Source organism: Callorhinus ursinus, unplaced genomic scaffold, assembly GCF_003265705.2.
Source record: "Callorhinus ursinus isolate GAN/ISIS: 27379988/994484 unplaced genomic scaffold, GSC_fseal_2.0 scaffold65, whole genome shotgun sequence".
Lineage (NCBI taxonomy): Eukaryota > Metazoa > Chordata > Mammalia > Carnivora > Otariidae > Callorhinus > Callorhinus ursinus.
Window position 1 is genome coordinate 7,252,397 of NW_027397127.1, and position 24,986 is coordinate 7,277,382.

The 24,986-nt window shown below is 37.3% G+C and overlaps 2 protein-coding genes across 17 annotated transcripts in view; both read left to right on the forward strand.

The window, feature by feature from the left end:
• Window positions 1-9,231, forward strand: part of NUP62CL (nucleoporin 62 C-terminal like) — a 93,664-nt gene extending 84,433 nt beyond the window's left edge. For 8 of the 13 annotated variants that reach the window (XM_073885755.1, XM_073885749.1, XM_073885748.1 and 5 more), the window contains one exon: window positions 8,196-9,228. In XM_073885755.1, the coding sequence (XP_073741856.1) occupies window positions 8,196-8,290 (95 nt within the window). In that variant the 3' untranslated portion in view covers window positions 8,291-9,228. Of the gene's footprint in view, window positions 1-8,195 lie in introns of all 13 variants that reach the window. The other 5 variants (XM_073885759.1, XM_073885756.1, XM_073885757.1 and 2 more) reach the window with 2 other exon arrangements.
• A 4,216-nt stretch (window positions 9,232-13,447) lies between these two features.
• The window catches only part of RBM41 (RNA binding motif protein 41), an 82,327-nt gene continuing 70,788 nt past the window's right edge, over window positions 13,448-24,986 (forward strand). For 2 of the 4 annotated variants that reach the window (XM_073885695.1, XM_073885694.1), the window contains exons 1-5: window positions 13,585-13,888; window positions 16,478-16,594; window positions 17,170-17,362; window positions 17,657-17,861; window positions 19,751-19,822. In XM_073885695.1, coding sequence (XP_073741796.1) covers window positions 13,668-13,888; window positions 16,478-16,594; window positions 17,170-17,362; window positions 17,657-17,861; window positions 19,751-19,822 — 808 coding nt within the window. In that variant the 5' untranslated portion in view covers window positions 13,585-13,667. The other 2 variants (XM_025853682.2, XM_073885696.1) reach the window with 2 other exon arrangements.

Sequence of the window (24,986 nt, forward strand, 5' to 3'; positions counted from 1 at the left end):
CATCCACATCATTGCAAATGGCAAGAGTTCATTCTTTTTAATGGCTGAGTGAGACTCTGTTGTATATATATACCACATCTTCTTTATCCATTCAATGGTTGATGGACATTTGGACTCTCTCCTGCTATAGCAGCATAGCACCCCTATGCTGCTATAAACATTGGGGTGCATGTACCCCTTTGAATTTGTATTTTTGTATCCTTTGGGTAAATACCTATTGAGAAATGGGCAGAAGACAGGAATAGACACTCTTCCAAAGAAGACATCCAAATGGCCAACAGACACATGAAAAAAATGCTCAACATCACTCATCATCAGGGAAATACATATCAAAACCACAATGAGATACCACCTCACACCTATTAGAATGGCTAAAATGAACAACACAACAGGTGTTGGCGAGGTTGTGGAGAAAGGGGAACCCTCTTGTACTGTTGGTGGGAATGCAAACTGTTGCAGCCACTCTGGAAAACAGTATGGAGGTTCCTCACAAAGTTAAAAATAGAACTACCCTAAGATCCAGCAGTTACACTGCTAGGTATTTACCAAAAGAATACGTTGATACCATTTTTTAATGTTGAGTCAGCCTAAAATTTGTGGAGTAACTTCTACTTGGTCATGGTTTATAGTTGCTTTTGTACACTGTTGGAATCGCTTTGCTAGAATTTTCTGGAGGATTTTTAAGCGAGAGATTTTTAAATGTTCATGAGAGATTTTGGTCTGTAATTTCTCTTTTTGTGTACTATCATTTCTTGGTTTGTTATTAGGGTAATACTGGCCTCTTTTTTAGAAGAGTCTGAAGAATTGATTCTTCTTTAAGTATTTGGTAGAATTCTCCAGTGAAACCAGATGGCCCTGGATATTTCTTTTTTGGGAGCTTTTTAATTACAAACTCAATTTCTATAATGCTTCTAGGACTATTCAGATTATCTTGGTTGAATTTTCATAATTTTTGGTTTTCTCAGAGTTGGTACAATTCTAAGTTGTTGAATTTATAAGCATAAAGTTGTTCTTAGAGTTTCCTTTTGGTACTTTTCATGACCACAGGATCTGTGGTGATCTGCTGTTTCATTCCTTATATTGGTGATTTGTGTTTTTTCTATTTTAATTTTTTTCTGTCTTGGTAGAGGTTAATCAATTTTATTGATTTTTTTCCTCCAAAGAATCAGCTTTTTGTTTCATTGATTTTTCTCTATAGTGTTCCTGTTTTCAATTTCATTGATAACCAGTCTTTATTATTTCCTTCCTTCTGCTTGCTTCATTTTGCTTGTCTTGTATTTTCTTAAGGTAGGAACTTAGATTATTGATTTGAGACTTCTTGTCTCTAACAGTGTTCTCTTTTAAGGCCTTTTTGAAAATCAGCAGTTTTTTAAACCTCAGTTGTCATCTCTAACCATCAATTTTACTAATGGTTCTTTTACTTTCCATTATAAAGCTCCATGTTAACAAACATCTGCACATAGATACCCCAAAGGCACCTCAAAATAAACTTGTGTAAAACTAAACTCATTATCTTCACTCTCTCCTGGGCCTCCCAGATCACTAACTCCTTCAACTTTCCTTTTTCTCAGCTAACAGTTGCTGTTGTTTACTCAGGGACTTAAGGTAAACAATTTCTTTTTCTTCAGTAAGTGATGATGATTATACTTCTTAGTAGCTCCTGAATCTTTTCTTTTCAGTAGATTCCTATCACTGCCTTATTTCAGGTCTTCTTCATCTACCACCTTGAAATTAGAGTATAAAGTTTTTTAGTAAGGTTTATGAAAAATATCAGCTCCCCTGTCGACACCCCATTTCCCACCCCCTAGAAGCAATCACTTTCAATTATTTCACCTGTTTTTTAAAAATATTTCTGTATCTCTAAATACCATGCATACTGGTCCTTTTTAGTTTTTCCATTTTAGGCCTTCTGTACTGGCTTCCCCAAATGGGAGGTAAGAATTTAACTCTTTAATAACACCTCATTTTATGTACATGTGTGTGTGCGTGTGTGTGTGCAATACTATATACCACCATACTGCCCCCCCAGTATATATGCATATTATATATAGAGAAGTAGATAAATATATGCATTTAAGCACACTTTTCTGTCATCTTACCAATATAGCCATATTATAAATTAGACATAGAACAATATTTATTGTTTGAGTTACAATTGCATAAATGTTATTCACAGCCCAGCCATATAGCATATTATGTTGTCTTCTTTCTCTTTTTTAAGATTGATTGATTTATTTATTTTAGAGAGAGAGAGAGAGAGAGAGAGAGCAGGGGGAGGGGCAGAGAGAAAATCTCCAGCAGACTCCGCACTGAGCATGGAGCCCGATGTGGGGCTCAGTCCCAGGACCCTGAGATCATGACCCAAGCTGAAATCAGGAGTCAGACGATTAACCGACTGAGCCACCCAGGCGCTCCTGTCTCATTTTTTTTTTTTACAAGTTTTTGTTTTCCTTTGAAGTTTATTTCATTTGCTAAATTTTCTATATACTTACCAGTAGGTAGTTCATTCTCTAATTCCGTACTTTTTCTTTAAATCCATCAATTTCACCTTCTTGGTTTCCTTTCTCCCAGAGCCCTCTAATCTCTATTCTGTTATCTGGTATTGTTGCTCTCCTGGTTTACTACCCAGCTAGGTTCTTCCCTCTATAGCAATCTTGTATTCCATCTATTTCTTTGTTTCATGGCTCTTATACTTCTTATTTTGTGGTTTATTCTCTTGTTTTGTATAACATGTAATCCATCAGCTTCCTGAAAGAGTGCATGGGAAGTAAATTTTTTGAGATATTGCATGTCTGAAAAGGTCTTTTTTTATTCAAGAATAATTAACATACTGTGTTATATTAGTTCCAGGTATACAATATAATGATTCCACAATTCTGTATATTTCTAAGTGCTCATCAAGATAAGTATACCCTTGGTGTGCCTGGGTGGCTCAGTTGGTTAAGTGACTGCCTTCAGATCAGGTCATGATCCTGGGGTCCTGGGATAGAGCCCTGCATTGGGTTCCCTGCTCAGTGGGGAGCCTGCTTCTCCCTTTCCCTCTGCTCTTCCCCCGCTCATGCTCTTTCTCTCAAATAAATAAATAAAATCTTCAAAAAGATAAGTATACTCTTAATCCCCTTTATCTGTTTCACCCATCCCTCCCCCCAATCCACCTTCCTTCTGGCAACCACCTGTTTGTTCTCTGTAGTTGGGTCTTGTTTTTTGTTTGTCTCTTTATTTGTTTGTTTTGTTTCTTAAATTCCACATATGAGTGAAATCATATGATATTTGTCTCCTCTGACTGATTTCACTTAGTATAATGCCCTCTAGGACCATCCATGTGGTTGGAGATGGCAAGATTTCATTTTTATGGCTGAGTAATATTCCATAGTATATATACACCACATTTTCTTTATTCATTCATTTTGTCCATCGATAGATGGACACTAGGGTTGCTTCCACATCTTGGCTATTGTAAATAATGCTACAATAAACATAAGGGTGCATATGTCTTTTCAAATTACTGTTTTTGTTTTCTTTGGGGAAAGGTCTTTATTCTACCCTCACAATTGATAGTATTGGCTATCAAAATCTAGCTTGGAAATAATTTTCTCTTAAACATCTGAAAATGTTGTTCATTGTCTTCTAGATTGAGGCCCATTCTGACTCCTGAACATTTATGTGACCCCTTCATTTTCATGTTTTTTTTTCCCCTGTGGAAGTTTTCAAGATCTTCCCCACAATACTGAAATATCAGATGATGTGCCTTCGTGTAGGTTTAATTCATCCATTGAGGTGGTATTCAGTGAGTTTTTCCAATCAAGAAACTAATTTCTATCAGTTTGGGAGAATTTTCTGGAATTAGGTTTCTGCTGTATTTTTGTTAAATTTTCTCAGATAGGTACTCAGCTTTTTTTTCCGTCTTTCTATTGATCTTTGCTTCCTGTCATAATTTTTAGTTTGCAAGAGCTTGTTGTATTGTTTTATGATTTGTGTATGTGTGTTTTAAGTAACATCCAGTTCTTGTTTCATGGATACAGTATCTTCTCTCTGATGATATTCATGATTTTTAAAAATGTTTTATTCTTCCTGGGGCGCCTGGGTGGCTCAGTTGGTAAAGCATCTGCCTTAGGCTTGGGTCATGTTCTCAGGCTCCTGAGATCGAGCCCCGTGTCGGGCTCCCGGCTCAGTGGGGAGTCAGCTTCTCCCTCTCTCTCTGCCCCTCCCCCTGCTCATGTTCTCCCTCTGTCTCAAATAAATAAATAAAATCCTAAAAAAATGTTTTAGTTTTCCTGGTTTGTTTCTTCCAGCTTTCTTTATCTTGCAATTTTGTTTTGGTCTTTCTATTTATTTATTTATTTGAGAGAGAGAGCAAGGAGAGGGTGAGAAATGGAGAGAATCCCCAACATGGGGCTCAGTGCCACGGCCCTGAGATCATGACCTAAGCCGAAACCAAGAGTCAGACGCTTAACCTGCTGGGCCACCAAGGTGCCCCTGGTCTTTCTTATATTAGAGATATTCCTCAACTATCTGGTGATTCTTGGTTATCCATTTATATTCAAAAATTGACACTAAATTGTAGGTGGGTCTTGCTAACTTACTATAGGATAAATTGGCAAGACCTTTTTATTGGAGCATCTCCAACCATTACCTTTAGGATTTTTAGGACTTTTCTCTTCAGTTGGTCATATTCTCCAAAGAAGAATCTTCCAACTCTTGGCTAGAGATTAATAAACCTAGTGGCAATCCAGTAAGTTCTTGGGGCTGTTAGAGAAGGGATTGCGGCTCAATGTTCAGCTTGTAGACTTTTATTTCATCCCTTACAAACTTTCACTTAATCCCTCTTTTTGTACAGATTCCTTGTCCTCAACTCTCCCTGGTGTCCCTGAGCCACAGCCCATCTGGTTTACCCTCCCTAAAGAAAAGTCCTCTGCTGGGCTTGGGTAGGGAGAATCACCCAGATGTAGGATGTGGAGGAATAGAGGGATCTGCCTCTTAATCATTCATATTTCTGCTTACAGCCCCACTTTCAGCACCACTTTGAATTACCTAATCGTGCTAATTCTAAATCCTTTTAGCATTCTACCACCACCATCATCATTCTTTGCTAAAATTTACAGATGAAAATATTTCCCTTGTTTAATTTGCATTCCTCTGGTTACCAGTGAGGATGAGTATTTTTAAAATATTTATAAACAATTTGTATTTCATTTTCTGAGTTGCTTATTTGTGTCTTGACCATTTCTTCAGGATATTTTTTTTCTCCAACTGTTCCAATTGTTTTTCTAAAAGGAAAATAAGAGGTATACTATATCAGTGTTTATGAAAGTACATTGTTTCCTTTGACCATGAATTTAATATTATCTATTAATATTTATATATATAACTTAAAATAAAAATAATTATAGTAGAAAGCTGTGTCAGGGTTTAATGACCAACTTGCTTATTTTCATAACTTTATATGAAAGTCTTTAATCTTTACCTAAAATATTTGCAAGTAGGCTCAGGTGAAGAAAACTTCTGTCCCATACACAGAATAAGACTGGCTGGAAGCAGTTTTACCAGAATCTTCTGGGGGGAAGTGGTTTTTAAGAAATATTTTATTTATTTTAAAGGTTTTACTTATTTATTTGACAGAGAGAGACACTTCGAGAGAGGGAACACAGCAGGGGGAGTGGGGGAGGGAGAAACAAGCTCTCCCCGGAGCAGGGAGCCTGATGCGGGGCTCCATCCTGGACCCTGGGATCATGACCCGAGCCAAAGGCAGACGCCCAAGGACTGAGCCACCCAGGCGCCCCTAAGAAATATTTTAAACACACAAAACTATCATCTTAATCAATGGCTGTTTAAAGCTCAGTGTTGTGCAAACATCAGACAATCCATTTGAAAACATTTCCATTACCCTAAAAAATTCCCTCTTGCCTGTTGGTAGTTGATCCCTGTTCCTGCCACTAGTCTGCTTTTTCTGTCTTCAGAGATTTGTATTTTCTGGAGAGTTTATATAAATGGAATCATACTATATGTGGCCTTTGTTGTCTGGCTAAATGATTTCAAGTTTCATCTATGTCGTAACATGTATCAGTACTTCATTCCATTTTATTGCTGTGTATCATTTCCAGTGTGTGGACATCCACATTTTGCTTATCTATTCATCAATCGATTGACAGTTGGGTTTTATTTTCCAAATATAGTTTTGCTCTTATATTTAGGTCCATAATGCACCGTGAGTTGATTTTTGTATATAGTTAAGAGGTAGGGATTCAACTTCATTTTCATGTAGGTATCCAGTTGTCCCTGAACCATTTGTTGCAAAAGACTATGTTTTCCCCCACTGAATTCCTTATCACCTTCATCAAAAATGATTGACCATAAATATAAGGTTTTATTTCTGGACTTTCTGTTCCATTGATCTCTATGGCCATCCTTTGCCAGTATTACACCATCTTGATTAATGTAGCTTTGTAGTAAGTTTTAAAATTGTGTAGTGTAATTCTTGCAATTTATTCTTCTTTTTCAAGATTGCTTTGCTATTCTGGGTCCTTTCCATGTATATTTTAAAGCTTTTCTATTTCTACAAAAATAGCCTGCTGGAATTTTCATAGGGATTATAGTGAATTTGTAGATCAACCTGTGAGGGATTGCCATCTTACCACTATGGAGTCTTTCAATCCATGAACATGGGATATCTCTTCATTTCTTTAGATCTTCTTAATTTCTCTTAGCAATGTTTTGTATTTTTTGGTGTACAGGTCTTATACTTCATTTGATAGGTTTATTTCTAAGTGTTTTAATTCTTTTTGATGCTGTTGTGAATGGAATTGCTTTCTTAATTTCATTTTCATATTGTCTAGTATGGTTCATTTTAATCTCAAAATGTGTATTGTGTATTTCCCCCAAATTTTGACTATTACTGGCATGTATCGTCTAGTATGGTGTATTATTTCATAGGCCTACAGGAACCAATCACTGATGCATGTCATGGGAACTAAACTCTGGGCAGTTCAGTGTGTAGGTGCAGTTTTTGCCCTCAAATAATGAAACTCCTAAAAAATTTAAAGTATGTTAATATAGAAATAGTCCTGAGAATTCAATTTGAAGACATGACAAAATGTTTATAGTAGAGCTCTCTTAATAATGCTGGCTTGTGTTGCTCGACATTTCATTGATTTTTAAAATTTTTATAAATGTACTCCTTTGCACTTAATACATTATCAGTCAGCAAATTAAGTAGATTTTGCTTATGTTGACACTTCTGGCCTCAAGTTAATGGCTTGTTAGAGTGCTCGTTGTGCTTCTATCACATTGAAAAATGTTATTTAGTGGTTAAAAAAAAAATTGCACCCTGCAGTTATTAGAAGAAAAAGGAGATGTATTTTGCCAGGCTCAATGTACACTGTTTTTCTAGCCTTTCAGTAGACAACCATCATTTAAAATACTTGTTCGTAAGGTGTGATCTTGCAAAATGCCTGTATGTCATAAGATGGGATGATGTATTCTTATACTTTAAAACTGAATAACATTGGGGCTTTTCCAATTGGCTGAAGAAAACTAAAGTCTGTTGTTTCAAATTTTTAGTTTTTCTCTTGTAAAGTTTTTTTTTTTTAAATCTTTGGCACCAGCTATTGCTTATTGACTAGTAAGCATTAATGAACACTAACACAGATTGCACATTAATAGAAAAATCTAGATTATCATGCTTGCTTTGACAGCTTATTTTTACTACAGAATGTTGCTGTTTTATATGGTAAAATTAATGGTATTTTGTGTTGCTCTGCCCCTGAGCAAATTGAGGACCACCAAGTTAAGTAAATCATTAGAAAGGGACAGAAATGTGAATATACTATGTGTACTAATTTGCTTATGGACAGCAAAGACCTCTACCAAAATCTATACCCTCAATTTAATGACCACCTTGTATAGCACCTTGAAGCTATAATGAGTAAAAAGCAGTTCTCACTTCTCTTCAACAAAACATAAATGTCAAGTAGACGGTTATTTACCAGAAAATTAGAGAGAGCAAATCAAGAACAGTCTTGTTCACTGTTTTTATAGTTTCTGAACAGATAGATGATTTTTTCCCTGTATATTCTAATACTTAAAGCTATTAAATAAAATCGATGTTTTATAAATCATGTTGAAGTGAGAATGTAAGCTATTAGGTTCCTGGGACATTCTGAGCTTGGATTAATGATGCATGACTTTTCCTCCTGTAGGCATGCTGCAAAGGAAAGTAGAAGAGGTAACACAGGTTTTTGAGGATCATCGTCGCGCAGAGCAAGAACACAATATCAGAATTGCTTTTGATTGAATGACCGTATCTTCAGCATGTTGTTTTGGGATTACACATTATCTACAAATTGTGATGATGTGAAATAGAGTAGTATTCACAATTAACTACTTAATCTTTGGTTGCAATGAAGTTTGCGTGTGGTTGGTTTGTTGTTTTTTTTTTTTTCCATTTAAATATTGTGCTGTTGAGAATTAAACTGTAGTTTGGCTTTTAGTATTAGCAAATCATAACTATATTAGCCCTCTTGGCTCTAGGCAGCAACCTGTTAGATATTGACTCCATGTGTGTAATTCGTATCTTAAATTCTCCTAGATTCCATATTCTACCAGCAGCACACATTGTCCTTCTTCCTTTAACTGGATCATCGAGAAATGTTTGCCAAGAAATAGATGCCAGCCAGCCTTTACTGGGTGCCTGTTAACTTTCAACATATAGTGCTAGATACTGTAGTCTTTTTCCTCAAAGGAACTTACTGTCTAGTTTGAGATATAATTAATGCCTGTCTGTATGAAAACAGTATAGATAATACAAAGAAGTGTGTTATTAATTACAGAAAGTGTGCTATAGAAATTCAGAGAAGAGGAAACATTAGAGTGGATTTAGGTCTTGAATTAGGTTATTTTTAAAAGGGTAAAGTTCAGGCAATTCATTTATTTTTGATGTACAGATAACTTGGTATTTTATTTGGTTTTAGCATATGACTTATAGTTGCTGGCTTTTGTGTATTTGTTTGTTTTTCAAGAAAAAGCCTTGTTCTTAGCTTGGGAACAGTCTGATCTCTTGTGTTGCATGTTTTACCTAAGTCATAAATAAAGGTGATATTCTAAAAAATGAATGTATAACATGAAAGCAAACTTATTTAAAAGTTTGTGAGTGACTAGAGCTTAGTTGCTTGTAACTACTGAGCTAAATTTCTGTAATACTGATTGCACATGACCATCCCGAGGGGTACATATTACAGGAAGAAAATATCCTTGAAATGAGTATTAGTGATTTTTACCACCTTATATGTAAACTAAATATCAGCTTACATGGCCTTTTCATTCCTACCCAAACTTCTCAAAGTAGCAGTTTATCAGGTAAGTTTTTGTTACCACTCAAAACTTTAGAATATGAAAATAATCCAGAGACCATTTAATTTTGTGGATGATTTCTGTAGGTAAAGAGCTTTTTTGACTATAATCTTGGTTAATCTCCAATTTTTGAGCCTAGTGTTATTTCTGTTATGCCCTAGATAAAGACATTTTCCTTATTGTTTTTGGAGATTTAACTCTTATAAAGTAGTTGGTGTGTGAATTAAGTTCTACATTCAGTAAAAGGTACATGGTATGTTAGAGGAAACACTGGATTTAGTCTTGTCCCTACTTAATTAACTGGACAAATAATTTCATTTTGGGCATCATCTTTCATCTATCCCATGAAAGCATTTAACCATATGAATAAGGTCTTTCCAAGTAAAAGAAACAAGTTTTCATTTCTCTGAAGTTTTATGATTCCTTTATGTCCTTTCACAAATGATACATGCTTACTCTAAAGTTCCTCAGTAAAATAAGAGAGGCTCAAGTACTCCTACTGAATTTGCACGGGGGAGTTCTAGGGTTTGTTTGTTTGTTTGTTTGTTTTTCCAGGACATAGAAGAACAGTGGGTGGAGAGTGGCTTCCAGATCAATACAGTTAACAATTTAAGATTTACTGGTAGATCTCAGTGTACCTGGAGTGGTACAGTGGAATCTGGAGCCTTGGACTAATTCACCTCTAAGGTTCCTTCTGACTTGGGTTCTAACATGTGTCTAGAAGACATGACACTGTTGAACAAATATTAATTAAAAGATCACAAATAACCCATGTTAAGGCAACATTTTTGTTAGGTACTGGAGTCTTGAGCCTCTCCTAACCATTATTAAAGACCAGCTAGGATATTAGCTGAAGGAAGAGTTCTTAAATTTGACACTTTTAGACTTTTCTTCGCCCTTTGAAAAAGATGCTATATTTATTTTCTTTATAACAGCATTTATGCTATCTCATTTGGGGGATTTGAAAGACATGCACAGTTGATTACTCTTAATATTGGATGAGTGATGCTATCCCTCTTCTAGAGATTTTTGGTTTTAGCATCTTCTTCCATATCTGGAAATTATAATTGCTTCATAATGTATTCATCAGAAGTGTGTTGCGAACAAAGCATCTAAAAAGGACAAACACTGAAAATATGTCTATGTTAAGGAAGAACTTCTGGCTTAATTAAATGAACCTTATTAAATTGTCAGAAAGACAAATGAGGCATATTTTTCAGTTTGTCATAAATTCTTCTGGGGTGAAATTGTGAAATTACCTCATGGTAGGATCTCTGTGCTCATGAATAACATCTAGAACTCTCAAAGCTTTTCATAAACTGTCTCAAAGCTTTTATACACTGTCTCCCTTTTAAAGCAGGGAAAGGCATGCTGTGGGGAAATGGAATAGCTATTATTCCACAGTTAATAAGTTTGGCAGAGCTAGAAATAGCCTGTTTTTCCTTCTAGTGCAATTTTCTGAATGTTTGTCCCTTGGTACCAACCACTGGGACTGGCTACAGTTATACACGGGTACAGAGAGTACTTCCTCATGACCTTGCTTTCCAGTTGCAATTCCACCCTACATGTCTCTTTAGCCATTTATTCTCCACTCATCCCACCTAGTGGATTCCTAATAAAGTGTGTATCACTTCTGTGCCAACAGGATGGCTGTCATGTTAGAAGGTGTGTACATGTCTGGTGTTATGATCAGTGTAGTATTTGTTCCACCCTTTGCCACTTCCCCAGGGGGCAAACACACCAGCAACTTTGGCCAATTTTCCCATCTACTTAGTGATCGATGCATCAGTTGGACAGTTTGGTTGAGCAGCAGAATTCAGCCTCACCACCATATAGGATTTACCTGGTACAGGCTCTGGTGTGATCGACACTTTGTGTATGCTTACATTCTGTCTATCCTCTTGTGCCAAAGCCACAAAATAGTACATGTTATATCAGCATTCGTTCACTCGTGCACTTCAAGAACACAGTCATTTGCATATAACAGGTTTTGGATAACTCAGAGGCTTTCCATGACCTTTTCAATCTGTAAGAAGTTCTTAGGATAGGAAGCACGATGTCTTCCAGTAGCTGCTCTTTCGTCTTACCCTCTAACTTGAGCATGGAAGTACAGAAAGTTTGGATAAGTTCCGCCGGATAACAGAATATTTGCTCATAGATGACTGCCTATCAAGTGACTTTAAAACCACACTTTTACATAACACTTTACAGTCACCCTGTTCAGAGGTACCATCCCAATTTTACAGATGAGGAAACTGGCCTAGGCCAGTTAAAGGAACTTGATGAAACTTACATAGTCTTGTAACTTGCCAAAGCAAACGCTCAAGTCCAGACTGCCTGCTATGTTGTCTCTAACTTTGGGAACTGAGAAATCCAAACAGTGTGTTCCCCAAACACATGATCTTTTTCTTTTTTAATTCTTTGTGGTATAAGAAGCATTCCCTTTAATAAAAAAATATTATCGACTCGGTAATAAATATAATCATGTGATTCAAAAATCAAAGGGTACAAAAAGTGAGTTTTTCCCCATCCTTTTCGCTAACCATCCAGCTCCCCTACCTGGAAGCATTCACTTATCACCGGTCTATAGGTTTTCCCAGAGGTATTCGATGTATACACAAGCAAATACATACATATAATCCCCCCATTTTTTTTTACACAAATGGAAGCATACTATAGATACTGTTCTGCACCTGGCTATTTATTGTACTAAATATAGTTTATATTGTTCAGTAGCAGTCCATAGAGAACTTAGTCATCTTTGGGACTGCTGCATAGTTTTCCATTGAATGGATTTATTACGTTTGTGGGTATTTAAATTGTTTGCAACATTTTGTCATTATAAACAATGTTGCAGTGAATAATTTTATATATAAAATATATACATATATATCTGTATATGTGTGTGAAATACACATAAAATACATATGTACATACACACATATATATATACTCACACAATTACTTGAGGATATATAGTATTGAGGATACTATTCATAGAGGTTGAATTTCTGTTCTAAAGGGAATGGGGATTTATGGTTTCAATTGTATCCTCACATTACCTTCCATAGAGGTTGTACCAATTTATGTTCCTACCAGCAGTGTAATGAGAGTGCTTAATTTCCCACAATCTCAACAAAAGTAATGTACCCTCAAACTTCTGGATCTTTACTAATCTTGTAGGTGAAAATGTTAATTTAGTGTACTTTTAAAAAATAAACTTCTTTAGAACAGTTTTAGATATACATAAAGGTTGTATTGTACAGAGTTCTATATACCTCCACTCAGTTAACCTTAAGTGTTAACATCTTATATAACTCTGGTATATTTGTCACTTCTAATGAATCTTATTAACTAAAGTGCATAATTTATTCATATTTTTTTAGTTTTTACCTAGAGCCCTTTTTCCGTGCCACAGTCCCATGCAGGATACCACATTACATTTAGTCATTATGTCTTCTTTGGTTCCTTCGGCTGACAGATTCTCAGACTTTCCACATTTTTGATGATCTGTACAGTTTTGAGGAGTACAGGTCATGTATTTTATAGTCAGTGTACTTTGAAATTTCCATCGCACATATAAGTGAGATTGGACTTCTTTTCATATACTTAGGGACATTTGTATTTCCATTTCTGGGAACTCAGAGCCCATGGTCTTAACCACTATGCTGTACCTTTCTCCCGATTCAACATAATTATCAACAAAACATTCATACAGACTTCTGATTCTCAGGGTAGGAAGTACAATGTCACGTAAGCTTCTGTTACAGATAGAGGAGAACCATTAATGCAGGTGATGTGGTCAAACTTGTGTCTGATCACGGGCTACACTGCAGAAGCTGGACCTGGGGCCCAACCGGAAACAGCAGGTAGGCCGGATAGTAAGTCCTTGAAAGCAGAAGCAGGGTAGATAGGCATACATTGGAGGAAAAGTAGAGGAGCCAGGATTTGGACGAGACAGTCAGGAAGTCTCAGGTGACTCCTAGCTTTATTAGCTGGATATTTTGGGTGCTGCCGTTAACCTCATTTGAGAAACATTTGAACAATTTACAACATACCCCTTACTCAGTAGGTATTTTCTCTTTCCGTTTCTTTAGCTCTGCGCGACTACAATTCCCAGAGCCCCGCACTCGACCACAATCCCCTTAGAGTCGGCCGCACAGAGTTCTGGGACTTGAAGTCCGCGGCCTATTCGTCCAAGTTAGAGATAGGGGCCTGTGGAAACATGAAGAGGTAAGGGCTCGTCTGAGAGCAGGCGGTGAAGGGAGCTCTCTTCTACCTTTTAACTTTGAAAATGGCTTTCATGACTTTGTGTTTGGGCTATGTCACGTTCTCGGGATGCGGTTTCGTGTGAGCGGGAAGACAAAGGAGGAGGGAGGAGGGGAGACGGGCTAGACAGGCCTGCGGGGCGAAGTTCAGGAAGGGCCGCCGCCGCCGGTTCCCGTAGGAATGCCTTACCCGCGCGGGCATCTAGGCCACGGCGCCGGCCCCGGGAGCTGCACGGACGCCGTGGCTTCTTACTGCTTCAGACGGACCCACCCAGGTAAAAGGGTCTTGGCCGACTGATGCCCAGCGCCGGGAGAGACCCAGGCCAGCTCCTCCCCGTCCCGCCCTACCTCCACCTCATCCTCGGAAAGGGGCACAGGGTGGGCGCCTTTTTTGTTTTTGTTTTTCTTTGCAGTGTTTGTTTACTGAGGAAGACTTTCTCGGACCCTGAGAGGATGTAGCGCTTTCATATCTTAACCTAAGCTACTGATACTTTGTTTCTAAAAATTTAGACGGAAAGTACAAAACGGGCTCAATCTATCATAGGAAGAGAAAAGCACTGCTGTAAGCAGTTCCCCCTACTGGTTCTGCAGGAAACGGCAGTTTTAACTTGGCTGGTCATTGTTGAAAGCCTGAGCTTCACAGTTGTTGACAGTACACAATGGCTTTTTAAAGGATCCTCATTAAATTAGTTTTGGATTCACTGCAAAGTAGAATAATCACTCTGGAATAGGGCGGTGCATTGAAAGTTCTGATGTTATGCTCTCCTGTACTGTCAGTTTCTGCATCTTTTAAAAAAACCGTTTCCCTGCCTCAAAATGACTTTTAAAAACGTGCTTATTGTGATATTTCATACATGCAAAATAATGTATATATACAGTTTAAAGAATAATAATAGACTCGGACCCACTACAGGCTTTAGAAATAGAACATTAGCAGTATCTTAGAAGTCCCCTGTGTGCCCCTCCCTGATTGCTTGTCCTCCCTCCTTTCTCCCTGAGGGGACCACCGTCCAGAATTTGGCATTAATCATTCCCTTTTTTTTTTTTTAAATAGGTCCACCACAGATGAATTTATCCCTAAACAAAATGTTGCTAGTGTTATCCATTTTTGAACTGTATATGAATGGACACATATTGTATGAATTTTTCTGCAACTTGCTTTTATTTCATTCAGCATTTCTTTTTGAGATTCATGTGTACTAATGTAATTAGCTATGGTTTATTCCTTTCAAAGCCACTTTAAACGTAGCAAGAACTTTCAGAATTTTAAATAATAAATACAAATTGAGATACTTAAAAGGAAGTTTTTAAAAACCCTGGGCCTAAGGATATTTTAAAATTTTCTAAAAATAGGTCTCAGTCTTTCTAGAGCATGGGAATCTTGCTTATAATTATGAGAGATGAGAGATACATCATAACCCGAATAGTAAGGGACTTTTTTTATAAAGAAGGTATTTCATATTTGGTTTTCTCATGGAATTAACTCATTTTGTTTTTGTCTGTTGTCACCTGTTGTTGCATGCTCTACTGGTCCTGCTATTTCTTTATACTCTAATAAGAGTTTTTCAGTTATTTAGGGTTGGGTAGCTTATAGCATTACCTAGATTTCTACAGAGTAGTGCCTTAGCTATAAAACGTCATGATCCTCATCCCATTTGTTTCTATACTCTCTTCTTTGGAAATCTCTTTTCACAGCTCCAGATCCTGCCAACACAGATGACTCGAGATTTCCACGTGCAGCCTCAGATTCTCATCTATACAATCCTTCCATCTCTTGCTTTCCTATTAGCCAATATCATTTACACTGTCACCTCAGACTCAATATGTCTTTGAAGTATTCCTGATAGTTCATACTGGTGTTTCAGTGTAATAGGTAGTTGACTCAGCATGGCTAAGACAATACTGACTTTCCTGTTACCAAACCATTTATTCCGTCTGGATCTTCCTCTTTCTTTCATTGGTACCATTATTCTCATAGTTACACAGCTTGAAATTTCAGGGTTATCTTTGACTTCTTCCTTACCCCTACCTTCAAAAGGCCTTGCTCATCTAACTCTTCCTTTCTGTTTCCACTATTACCACTCCAGTTTGGACTTTCATCACGTTATGCTGGATAAATTTAAAGAGTTTCCTAACTCATTCTTCTGGTTTCTTTCCTATGAATCTACAAGACATATTATAACCACATTCATTTTCCTAAACCATCATTTGTACTGTGTCACTTAACTGCCTAATAAATTGCTTTCGAATACCTATACATGAAGGTCCAGGCCCCTTAGTTGGAATATTTAAGGCCATTCATAATCTGTGTCTAATTACCCCCTCCAAGATAATCTCCTAGTGCTCTCATATGTGAATGCCAACTAAAGTGAACTTATTATCCCCCAGAACATATTTCTCTCTCTTTCTACTCAGTCTCCCTGTTCTATCCTTCATCATACCCAGTCCTTCAAATGCCAGTTTAAGAATTACCTTTCCAAAGTCTTCATTTACCACCCTAGCTCCCAATTCTCTCTTTCTTTTCTCTTCCTCCCTCTCTCCCCCCTCTCCCTCTCTCCCTTCCCTCCTTCCCCGCACAGGCACACAACACAATAACACATACACGCAAACCCTAAATAAATTGCAAGCTTCTTAAGGATAGGGACTGTGTCTTGAATATCTTTGACTCCATCAGTACCAAGCACAGTGCATTGCGTGTAAGTAGGTATTTAGTAACTGGTTGGGGGATGAATGATAAAGGGCAACAAACAGAAAAGTGTCTTCAAACAAATGGGGTCACTACTGGTAGATAATATAGCTAAAGAATATGTTTTGAGATTGACTGTCTCTTCTACTTTCTGTATACATTCTTATATCTACTCCAGGGTAAATAGCTGTGTGAAGAGTGGTGAGCATGTCCTGGAGGAGTTGGAAACAGAAGGGGAAAGGCAGCTGAAAAGCCTCCTTCAGCATCAACTTGATACCTCTGTCTCCATTGAGGAGTAGGTATTGATTTTGCAAACAGGTAGAGTATCATAGACCCTCACCTCCAGGTGGCCGACCCCTCTTAAAGCCCGGATGAAACACTCCTCTCCCACCCCCCTTTCCTTGGCCAACGTCTACTTATTAGGCAGCATTTTGCTTCTGTGTCTCTTACTCTGGGAAGCTTCCCGTATCCCACTAAGTTTGGGCCAGTGGCCTTTCCTATGTCTTCCCTTAACATACATAGCACTTACAACCCGACAGGATCATTGCCTGTTTACTTGCTTCTCTTCTACAAAAGCAGAAACCATTTTTATCTTTTTTTACTGTTAAATCCTCAGTACCTGGCCCAGTGTCTGTCTGATGCAGCGTAGGTACTCAGTAAATAAATATTTGATTCAGTCATTTATTGGTCCTGGGTGAGGGGAATAGCAATGGAATTCCATGTCGTTGCAGTGATGCTTCAGCCTAGAAATAGGACATGAGAGAGAAATTGCCAGTGCGTTTCATTGTGCCTCTTTTAATGGCGAACCCCATTTTCTGCAAATTGTGGTAACTTGAAGATATTCTTACTTGCTTCCTGCTTGTCTTGCAGATGTGTGTCTAAGAAAGAGAGTTTTGCTCCTGGTACTATGTACAAGCCCTTTGGGAAGGAAGCAGCTGGGACTATGACTTTGTCCCAGTTCCAGACACTGCATGAGAAGGACCAGGAAACTGCTTCTCTTAGGGAACTAGGGCTCAATGAAACAGAAATCTTGATCTGGAAGAGCCATGTTTCAGGTGAAAAGGTGAGTGGGGCCATTTTTTTTTCCTCTGAAGAATAAAGGGCGAGATTGCTTCCTTTGACACCGAGAACCTTTTCATTTTTAGTTCTTACAAAACTGAGCTCTATATCTGAATATTCTTAGGTTTCTGTGATAGGGACCTTGGTAAAGAGATGCTCTTTCTTGACTTTTTAGCTAACATGTCTATGAATGGTCACCTCTGGTCCTTTACCAGCTTCTTTCTTATCTGAGGCATTAGATTATCACTTTCAGGCTATGTCATCTATGATACATGCCATCTCATTTCTCTGGTTTCAGAGGACAAGACTGAGGGCAACCCCGGAAGCAATACAGAACCGTCTTCAAGATATTGAAGAAAGGATCTCGGAGCGTCAGCGCATCCTTTGCCTGCCACAGAGATTTGCCAAGAGCAAACAGCTGACCCGGCGAGAAATGGAAATAGAAAAATCTTTATTTCAGGGAGCTGATCGGCACTCCTTCCTCAAGGCTCTTTATTACCAAGGTATGTGATCGCCAGTGACTTTGATGTGCTCTTTCACTGAGAGAAAGATTTAACAGCAGGACATTAAATATGAAGAGTTAGGGAAGGGAGTTGGGGAAAGACAAACGATCACTCTCCTTGAGGAATGTATATAGGCCTGTGATAGAGACAAATATGTACATAGTCAGTTGTGATACCACATGGAAATCACTGTTACAGAGATGTGACTAAAATGCTAAGGGAGCACAGAACATAGAACATCGAAGTCTAGTTTGCAGGGGGAGTCAGGAGTTGACATTTGTACTAAGTCTTGACAGAGCAACAGTCATTTGTCAGTAAATAAAGGGCAGAGGGCATTACAGATAGTAGGTGAACAGGAACAAGTTTGTGAAAGGACCTGGTGCATCTTGGGAACAATAAGAAGTTCATTGTGGCAGGAAGTATAGGACACAGCAGGGGATGAGAGGGGGTGACACTGGAAAGGGAGATGAGGCTAGATTGTGAAGGGTCTTTGGGCCGAAATGTAAATGAGCACAAAATATACAGATAAATGGTATGCATCTTAACCAGAAAGCACTGGTTTAACAGATAAGTTTTGCTAGGCACTTGGGAGGTGTGCAGAAGTTTAGGAAATCGTTCCTGACTTTGTAGCAATTACAGTCTGGTTGGAAAGAGAACCATGTAACATTTAGTGACGACACTAGATGTAGTTGTTAAGTGCTGTAGGAGGGAAAGGCCACTGTGCATTGGCATGACTGAAGAAGGCCTCTCAGAGGAGGTAAGATTTCAATGTTCTTTTAATACTACCTATTCTATAGTAAGGAGAAGGAAAGGCAGTTCATTTGCAGCAGATGATATGAGCACTATGGCGTGTTTGGGGGCTGTTGTGAAAGACCAGGTTAGAAAGGTAGCTAAAAATTTTGAACTTTATTTGGTGGGTAGTAGAGACCTATACAGAGTTAGTTATTCAGTTAGTTTGGATATGGTGAAAGGATTCTGAGTCAGGAGTAAACTGAAAAGCAGTATTTGAAAATGATGAATCTGGTGGCCAAGAAACAGGATGAGAGAAAGAACTGGAAGCAGGGAGAATGATTTAGGAGGCATTACAGTCGTATAGGCACGGAGGTCTAGACTAGAATGATGGCAGTGGTATTGGAAAGAGAGGTAGGTGTGGTTGTAAGAGACATCACAAAGGAAGAACTGGTTAGATTTATTGACTGAGAATGAAGGAGGAGGGTCAAAGGAGAGGTCAGAGACAACCCAGATGTTTTTAAGTCTGTGTGACTTTTTAACAACTGGCAAAATTAAGAAAGTCTTTATGGGGAGTTTCTGACGAAAGACGATAAGTTCAATTTGAAACATGTTGAATCGGTAAGAATGGCAGGATCATTAAATGGCACATATTGAGGAGGCAGTTGGAAATGCAGCAGGGAAGCTCAGGGGAGAGGTCAGAGCTGGCTACATACACAGAAGTGGGAATCATGGACACTCAGGTGGCAGGTAAAGCCGTGAGCATGATTGAATGCTTTGTTAGAGACAAAGAGACCATAGACATGGAACAGCAGTGGTGAAGGAAGGAATGAAAGAACCAGTGAACAGCCTCTTGTGGAGAGACCTAGCATACTGATTAAGAGCATGGGCTCTGGAGGCAGACTGCTGGAAAAATCCTGGCTCCCCCACTTAACTAGCTTGTTGTAAGATGTTGGGCAAGTTACCACCCTATGCTTCAATTTCTTCATCTTGTAAAATGAGAATATTAATAATACCTACATTATAGGATTGTTAGAAGGATTAAGTGAGGTAATACGTGTAAATCACTTAGAGCAGTACCTGATATTTGGGGTGGGTGGGTGGTGTATGAATCTGTTCTGTTTCCTATCTTTGAAACTCCTTGCTTTAAACCTTCACAGCATACCACAAAAAGACAAGTGCAGACAAGTACATGACCTCAATGAAGAGGAAGATAAAATTAGGCACAAAAGGCAAGTCGAGAGTTTTCTTACAGTGTTAGATTTAGGAATGTAACATAGGGTCCCAGACTTCTGAGTCGAGTGCTTATTTAATTCCATATTCAGTATATGACAATGTTTGTAGGAAATGATCCAGAGGGAGCAATTTATCCTGATAAAGAATATTAAAGGGAGGAGTTAGTAGAAGTTGTAAAACTTTTACATTTAGTGTTGTTGATTTTTTTCTCTCTCTACCTTTACGTTATTGTACCAGATATAAAATGACCTTAATGATTTTTAGATCCTATTTCACAACTAATTCTGAATATTTTTATTAATCACTAAAGTATAACTATTGATGATGATGATATAATAGCAATTTTTTCTTTTATTTTAAAAATGAACTTACAATAAAATTGCCTGTTTTTCTTTTTTTCTTGGTGTACAATTCTATGAATTGTAAATCATGTAAATCATGTAGATTCATGTTACCACCACAATTAGGATAGAGAACAGCTCCATCACTCTAAAAATCCTTCATCCCATCCATTGATAGTCACCCCCCAACTCCACCCATAATCTCTGGCAATCCCTGATTTGTTCTCCATCACTGTAGTTGTGTCTTTTAAAGAACGTCATAAAGATGGAATCATACAATACGTCATCTTTTAAGTGTGGCTTCTTTCATTTAGTGTAATGCCTTGAGAGTCATCCAAGTTGTGTGTATCAATAGTTCATTCATTTTGCTGAGTAGCATTCCATTGTGCGGATATTCCAAAGTTTGTTTATCCATCCACCCATTGAAGTGCATTTGGGCTGTTTCCAGGTTATGGTGACTGTGAATAATACTGATAATGAACATTTTTGTACAGGTTTTTGTGTGAACATAAATTTTTATTTCTCTAAGGTAAATATCTAGGAGTGGGATTACTGGGTCATATGGTAAGTGTCTGTTTAACTTTATAAGAAGCTGCCAAACCATTTTCCAGAGTGGCTGAACCATTTTGCATTCCCACCAGCAGTGTATGAGAGTTCCAGTTGCTCTACATCTTTGTTGGCATTTGGTATTGTTGGTATTTATTTTAGTTCTTCTAGTAGCTGTGAAGTGGTATCTCATTGTAGTTTTAATTTGCTTTTCCTTAATAGCTAATGATGTTGAACATCTTTTCATGTGCTTATTTGCCATCCTTCTATCCTGTTTGCTGAAGTGTCTGTTCAAATCTTGTGCTGTTTTTTAATTGGGTGGTTTATTTTCTTTATGACTTTTGAGAGTTCTTTATATATTCTAAATGCAATTCTCTGAGGGATATATGATTTGCAAATATTTTATCCCAGTCTGTAGCTTATCTTTTCATTCTCTTAACAGCGTCTTTTGCAGAACAAACTTTTTTTTTATCATGGTAAAATATACCTAACATAAAATTGACCATTTTAACCATGTTTTCAGTGTACAATTCTGTGGCATTAAGTATATTCACATTGTTCTGCAACCATCATCGCTATTCATCTCCAGAACTTTTTCATCTGCCCAAACTGAAACTCTGTACCCAGTAAACACAATTTCCCCTTATACTCCTCCCCTTTGCCCCTGGCAACCACCATTCCTTCTGTCTCTGTGAATTTGACTACTCTAGGTGCCTCATATAAGTGGAATCATACAGTATTTGTCCTCCTGTGTCTGGTTTATTTCACTTAATGTCTTCTAGGTCATCCATGTGTCAGAATTTCCTTCCTTCTTAAGGCTGAATAATATTCCATTATATGTATGTACCACATTTTGTTTAGCCCTCGTCTGTCAGTAGACACTCGTGTTGCTTCTACCTTTTAGCTGTTGTAAATAATACTGCTATGAAACTGGATGTACAGGTGTCTGCTCAAGTCCCTGCTTTCAGTTCTTTTGAGTATATACCCAGAAGTGGAATTGCTGGATCGTATGGTAATTCTGTGTTTAATCTTTTGAGGAACTTCCATACATACAGAGGCTATATCATTTTACATGCCCACCAGCAATGAAGAAGGATTCCAATTTCCCCACACCCTTGCTGACACTTAATTTCTTTTCTTCTTTTTTGTGACAGCCATCCTAACGGGTGTGAAGTGGTATTTCATTGTGGTTTTGATTTGCATTTCCCTAATGACTAGTGATGTTGTGCATCTTTTTCATGTGCTTTTTGGCCATTTGTGTATCTTCTTTGGAGAAATGTCTATGTAAGTCCTTTGCCCATTATTTAAACTGGTTGTTTATTTATTTATTGTTAAGTTGTAGGATTTTTTTTGTATATTCTAAATATTGATTCCCTCATCAGATAAATAATTTGCAAGTATTTCCCTTCATTTCATGATTTGCCTTCTCTGTTGATAGTGTCCTTTGATGCACAAAAGTTTATATTTTTGAAGAAGTCTAATTTGTCAGATTTTTCTTTTGTTACTTGTGCTTTTGGTGTCATGGCCAATAAATCATTGCCAAATCTAATGCCATAAAGGTTTTCTCCTGTGTTATCTTCTGAGCGTTTTGTAGTTTTAGCTCTTATGTTTAGGTCTTTGATCCATCTTGAGTTAATTTTTTTGTATATGTCATAAGGTAAGGATCCAACTTTATTTTTTGCATGTTGATAATCCAGTTTTCCTAATACTGCTTGTTGAAAAGACTGTCCTTTACCCATTGAATGTTCTTAGCATCCTCTCCAAAAATCATTTGACCATAAATATATGAGTCTGTTCCTAGGCTCTCCATTCTATTCCATTGGTGTACATGTCTGTCTTTATGCCAGTGCCATGCCACACTGTTTTAATTACCATAGATTTGTAGTAAGGTTTGAAGTCAGGAAGTGTGAGACCTCCAACTTTGTTCTTCTTTTTCAAGATTTTCACTATTTAGGAACCCTTGAGACACCATTTGATTTTTAGGATGGATTTTTCTATTTCTGGAAAAAAATGTCATTGGGATTTTGATAGGGATTATACTGAATCTGTATTATCACTTTGGGTAATATTGACATCTTAACGATATATTAAGTCTTCAGTTCATGAACATGGGATGTCTTTGCATTTATGTGTATCTTTAATTCTTCCAGCAACATTTTGTAGTTTTTAGTACACAAGTTTTTTGTCTCAGAGCAAATGTTTTAAAAATTTTGATACAATCCAGTTATCCAATTATCAGGGTTTTTTTCTTTCATGGATTATGCTTTTTTTCCCATATCGAAGAACTCTTTGTCTGACAGCTGATTATGAATAAGATTTTCCCTTTAAACAGTTTTATGATTGTATATTTTACATTTAGATCTATGATCTATTTTGACTTGATGCTTATATAAAGTGTGGGGTTTAGGTTAAGGTTCACTTTTTTGCCCATGAATTTCTAATTGTTTCAGCACCATATGTTGAAGAGAGTATTTTTTCTCCATTTACTTGCCTTTGCATTTTTTGTCAGAAATAAATTGGCCATATGTTTGTGTTAATAATTAACTTCATAATAAATGGTGAAAGAATGAAATATTTTCCCCAGTATCAGGAATAAGACAAAGATGTGCACTCCTGACAGTTCCATTCACAGTTGAATGAAATTAGAAATCAATAATAAAAGGACATTTAAAAAATGTACAAATATGCAGAAATTGAACAGCACTCTACTGAATAACCAACGGATCAAAAAGAAGTCACAAGGGACATTAGAAAATACTTTGAGATGAATGAAAACAAAACTTAACATACCAAAACATATAATGCAGTAAAAGCAGTGCTTAGGGGGATATTTATAGTTATAAATGCCCATATTAATAAAGAAGAAAGGTCTTAAATTAATAACCAAAACTTTTCACCTTAAGAACTACAGAAACTATTTTAAAAACTAGAAAAATTTGTCCAAACCCTTAGACTGTGTAATATCAAGAATGAACCATAATGTAAACTATAAACTTTGGGTAATCATAATGGGTCAATGTAGATTCGTTAATTGTAACAACTGTACCACTCTGATGGGGGATATTGATAATGGGTTAAGCCATACATGTGTGGGGATGGGGTTATGTGGGAAATCTGTGTACCTTCCCCTCAGTTCTGCTGTGAACCTGTAACTGCTCTAAAAACATTGTCCTAATAAAAAAAAGAAACTACAAAAAGAAGAGCAACCTAAACCCACATCAAACTGAAGGAAGGAAATAATAAAGATTAGATCAAAAAAAATTAAATAGAAAATTAAAAAAATATATAGAAAATCGGCAAAACCAAAAGTTGGTCTTTTGGAAAGATCAACAAAATTCAGAATTCCTTAGCTAGACTTACCAAGGAAATAAGAAAAAGGACAAATTTCTCATACCCTGCTCTACTTTGATTCTTTTTTGCATGGAACATCTTTTTCTATCCTTTTACTTTCAACTCTTTTTTTAAATCTAAAGTGTATCTCTTTTTTTAAAAATTTTATTTATTTATTTGAGAGTGAGGGAGACAGACAGAGATAGTGACAGAGATCATGAGCGAGCTGGGAAGATAGGAAGAAGCAGGCTCCCCGCTGAGCAGGGAGCCCAACACGGGGCTCCATCCCAGGACCCAGGGATTATGACCTAAGCTGAAGGCAGATGCTTAACTGACTGAGCCACCTAGGCATCCCTCTCCTTCCTCCTTTGTACTATTATTGTCACACAAATTACATCTTTATAGATTTTAAGCTCATTAGCATAGTTTTATAATTATTGCATTATGTAGTTATTTCCTAAGTCAGGACAAGAAAATGTTACAAAGACAAATATATTTATACTGTCTTTTTTTATGTTTACCTATATGGTCAACTTTACTAGTGTTCTTTCTTTGAGTCAGTGAAGAGTGTCCATTTATTTCAGCCTGAAGTTTTTCTCATAGGGTAGGTCTTAATAGTGATGAATTCTTTTAGTCTATGCTTATCTTGGAATGTCTTAATTTCCCCTTTAGTTTTATTTTTTTGTATTTTTTTAAGGTTTTTTTTTTGTTATTTATTTATTTATTTGACAGAGAGAGAGAGAGCACAAGTAGGCAGAGGGAGAAGCAGGCTCCCCCCTTAGCAGAGAGCCCGTTTCAGGGTTTGATCCCAGGACCCTGGGATCATGACCTGAGCTGAAGGCAGACGCTTTACCTACTGAGCCACCCAGGTGCCCCTCTCTAGTTTTAAAGTGTAGTTTTTTGCCAGACAGTGAAGTTTTTGGTTGGCAGTCTTTTTCTTTTA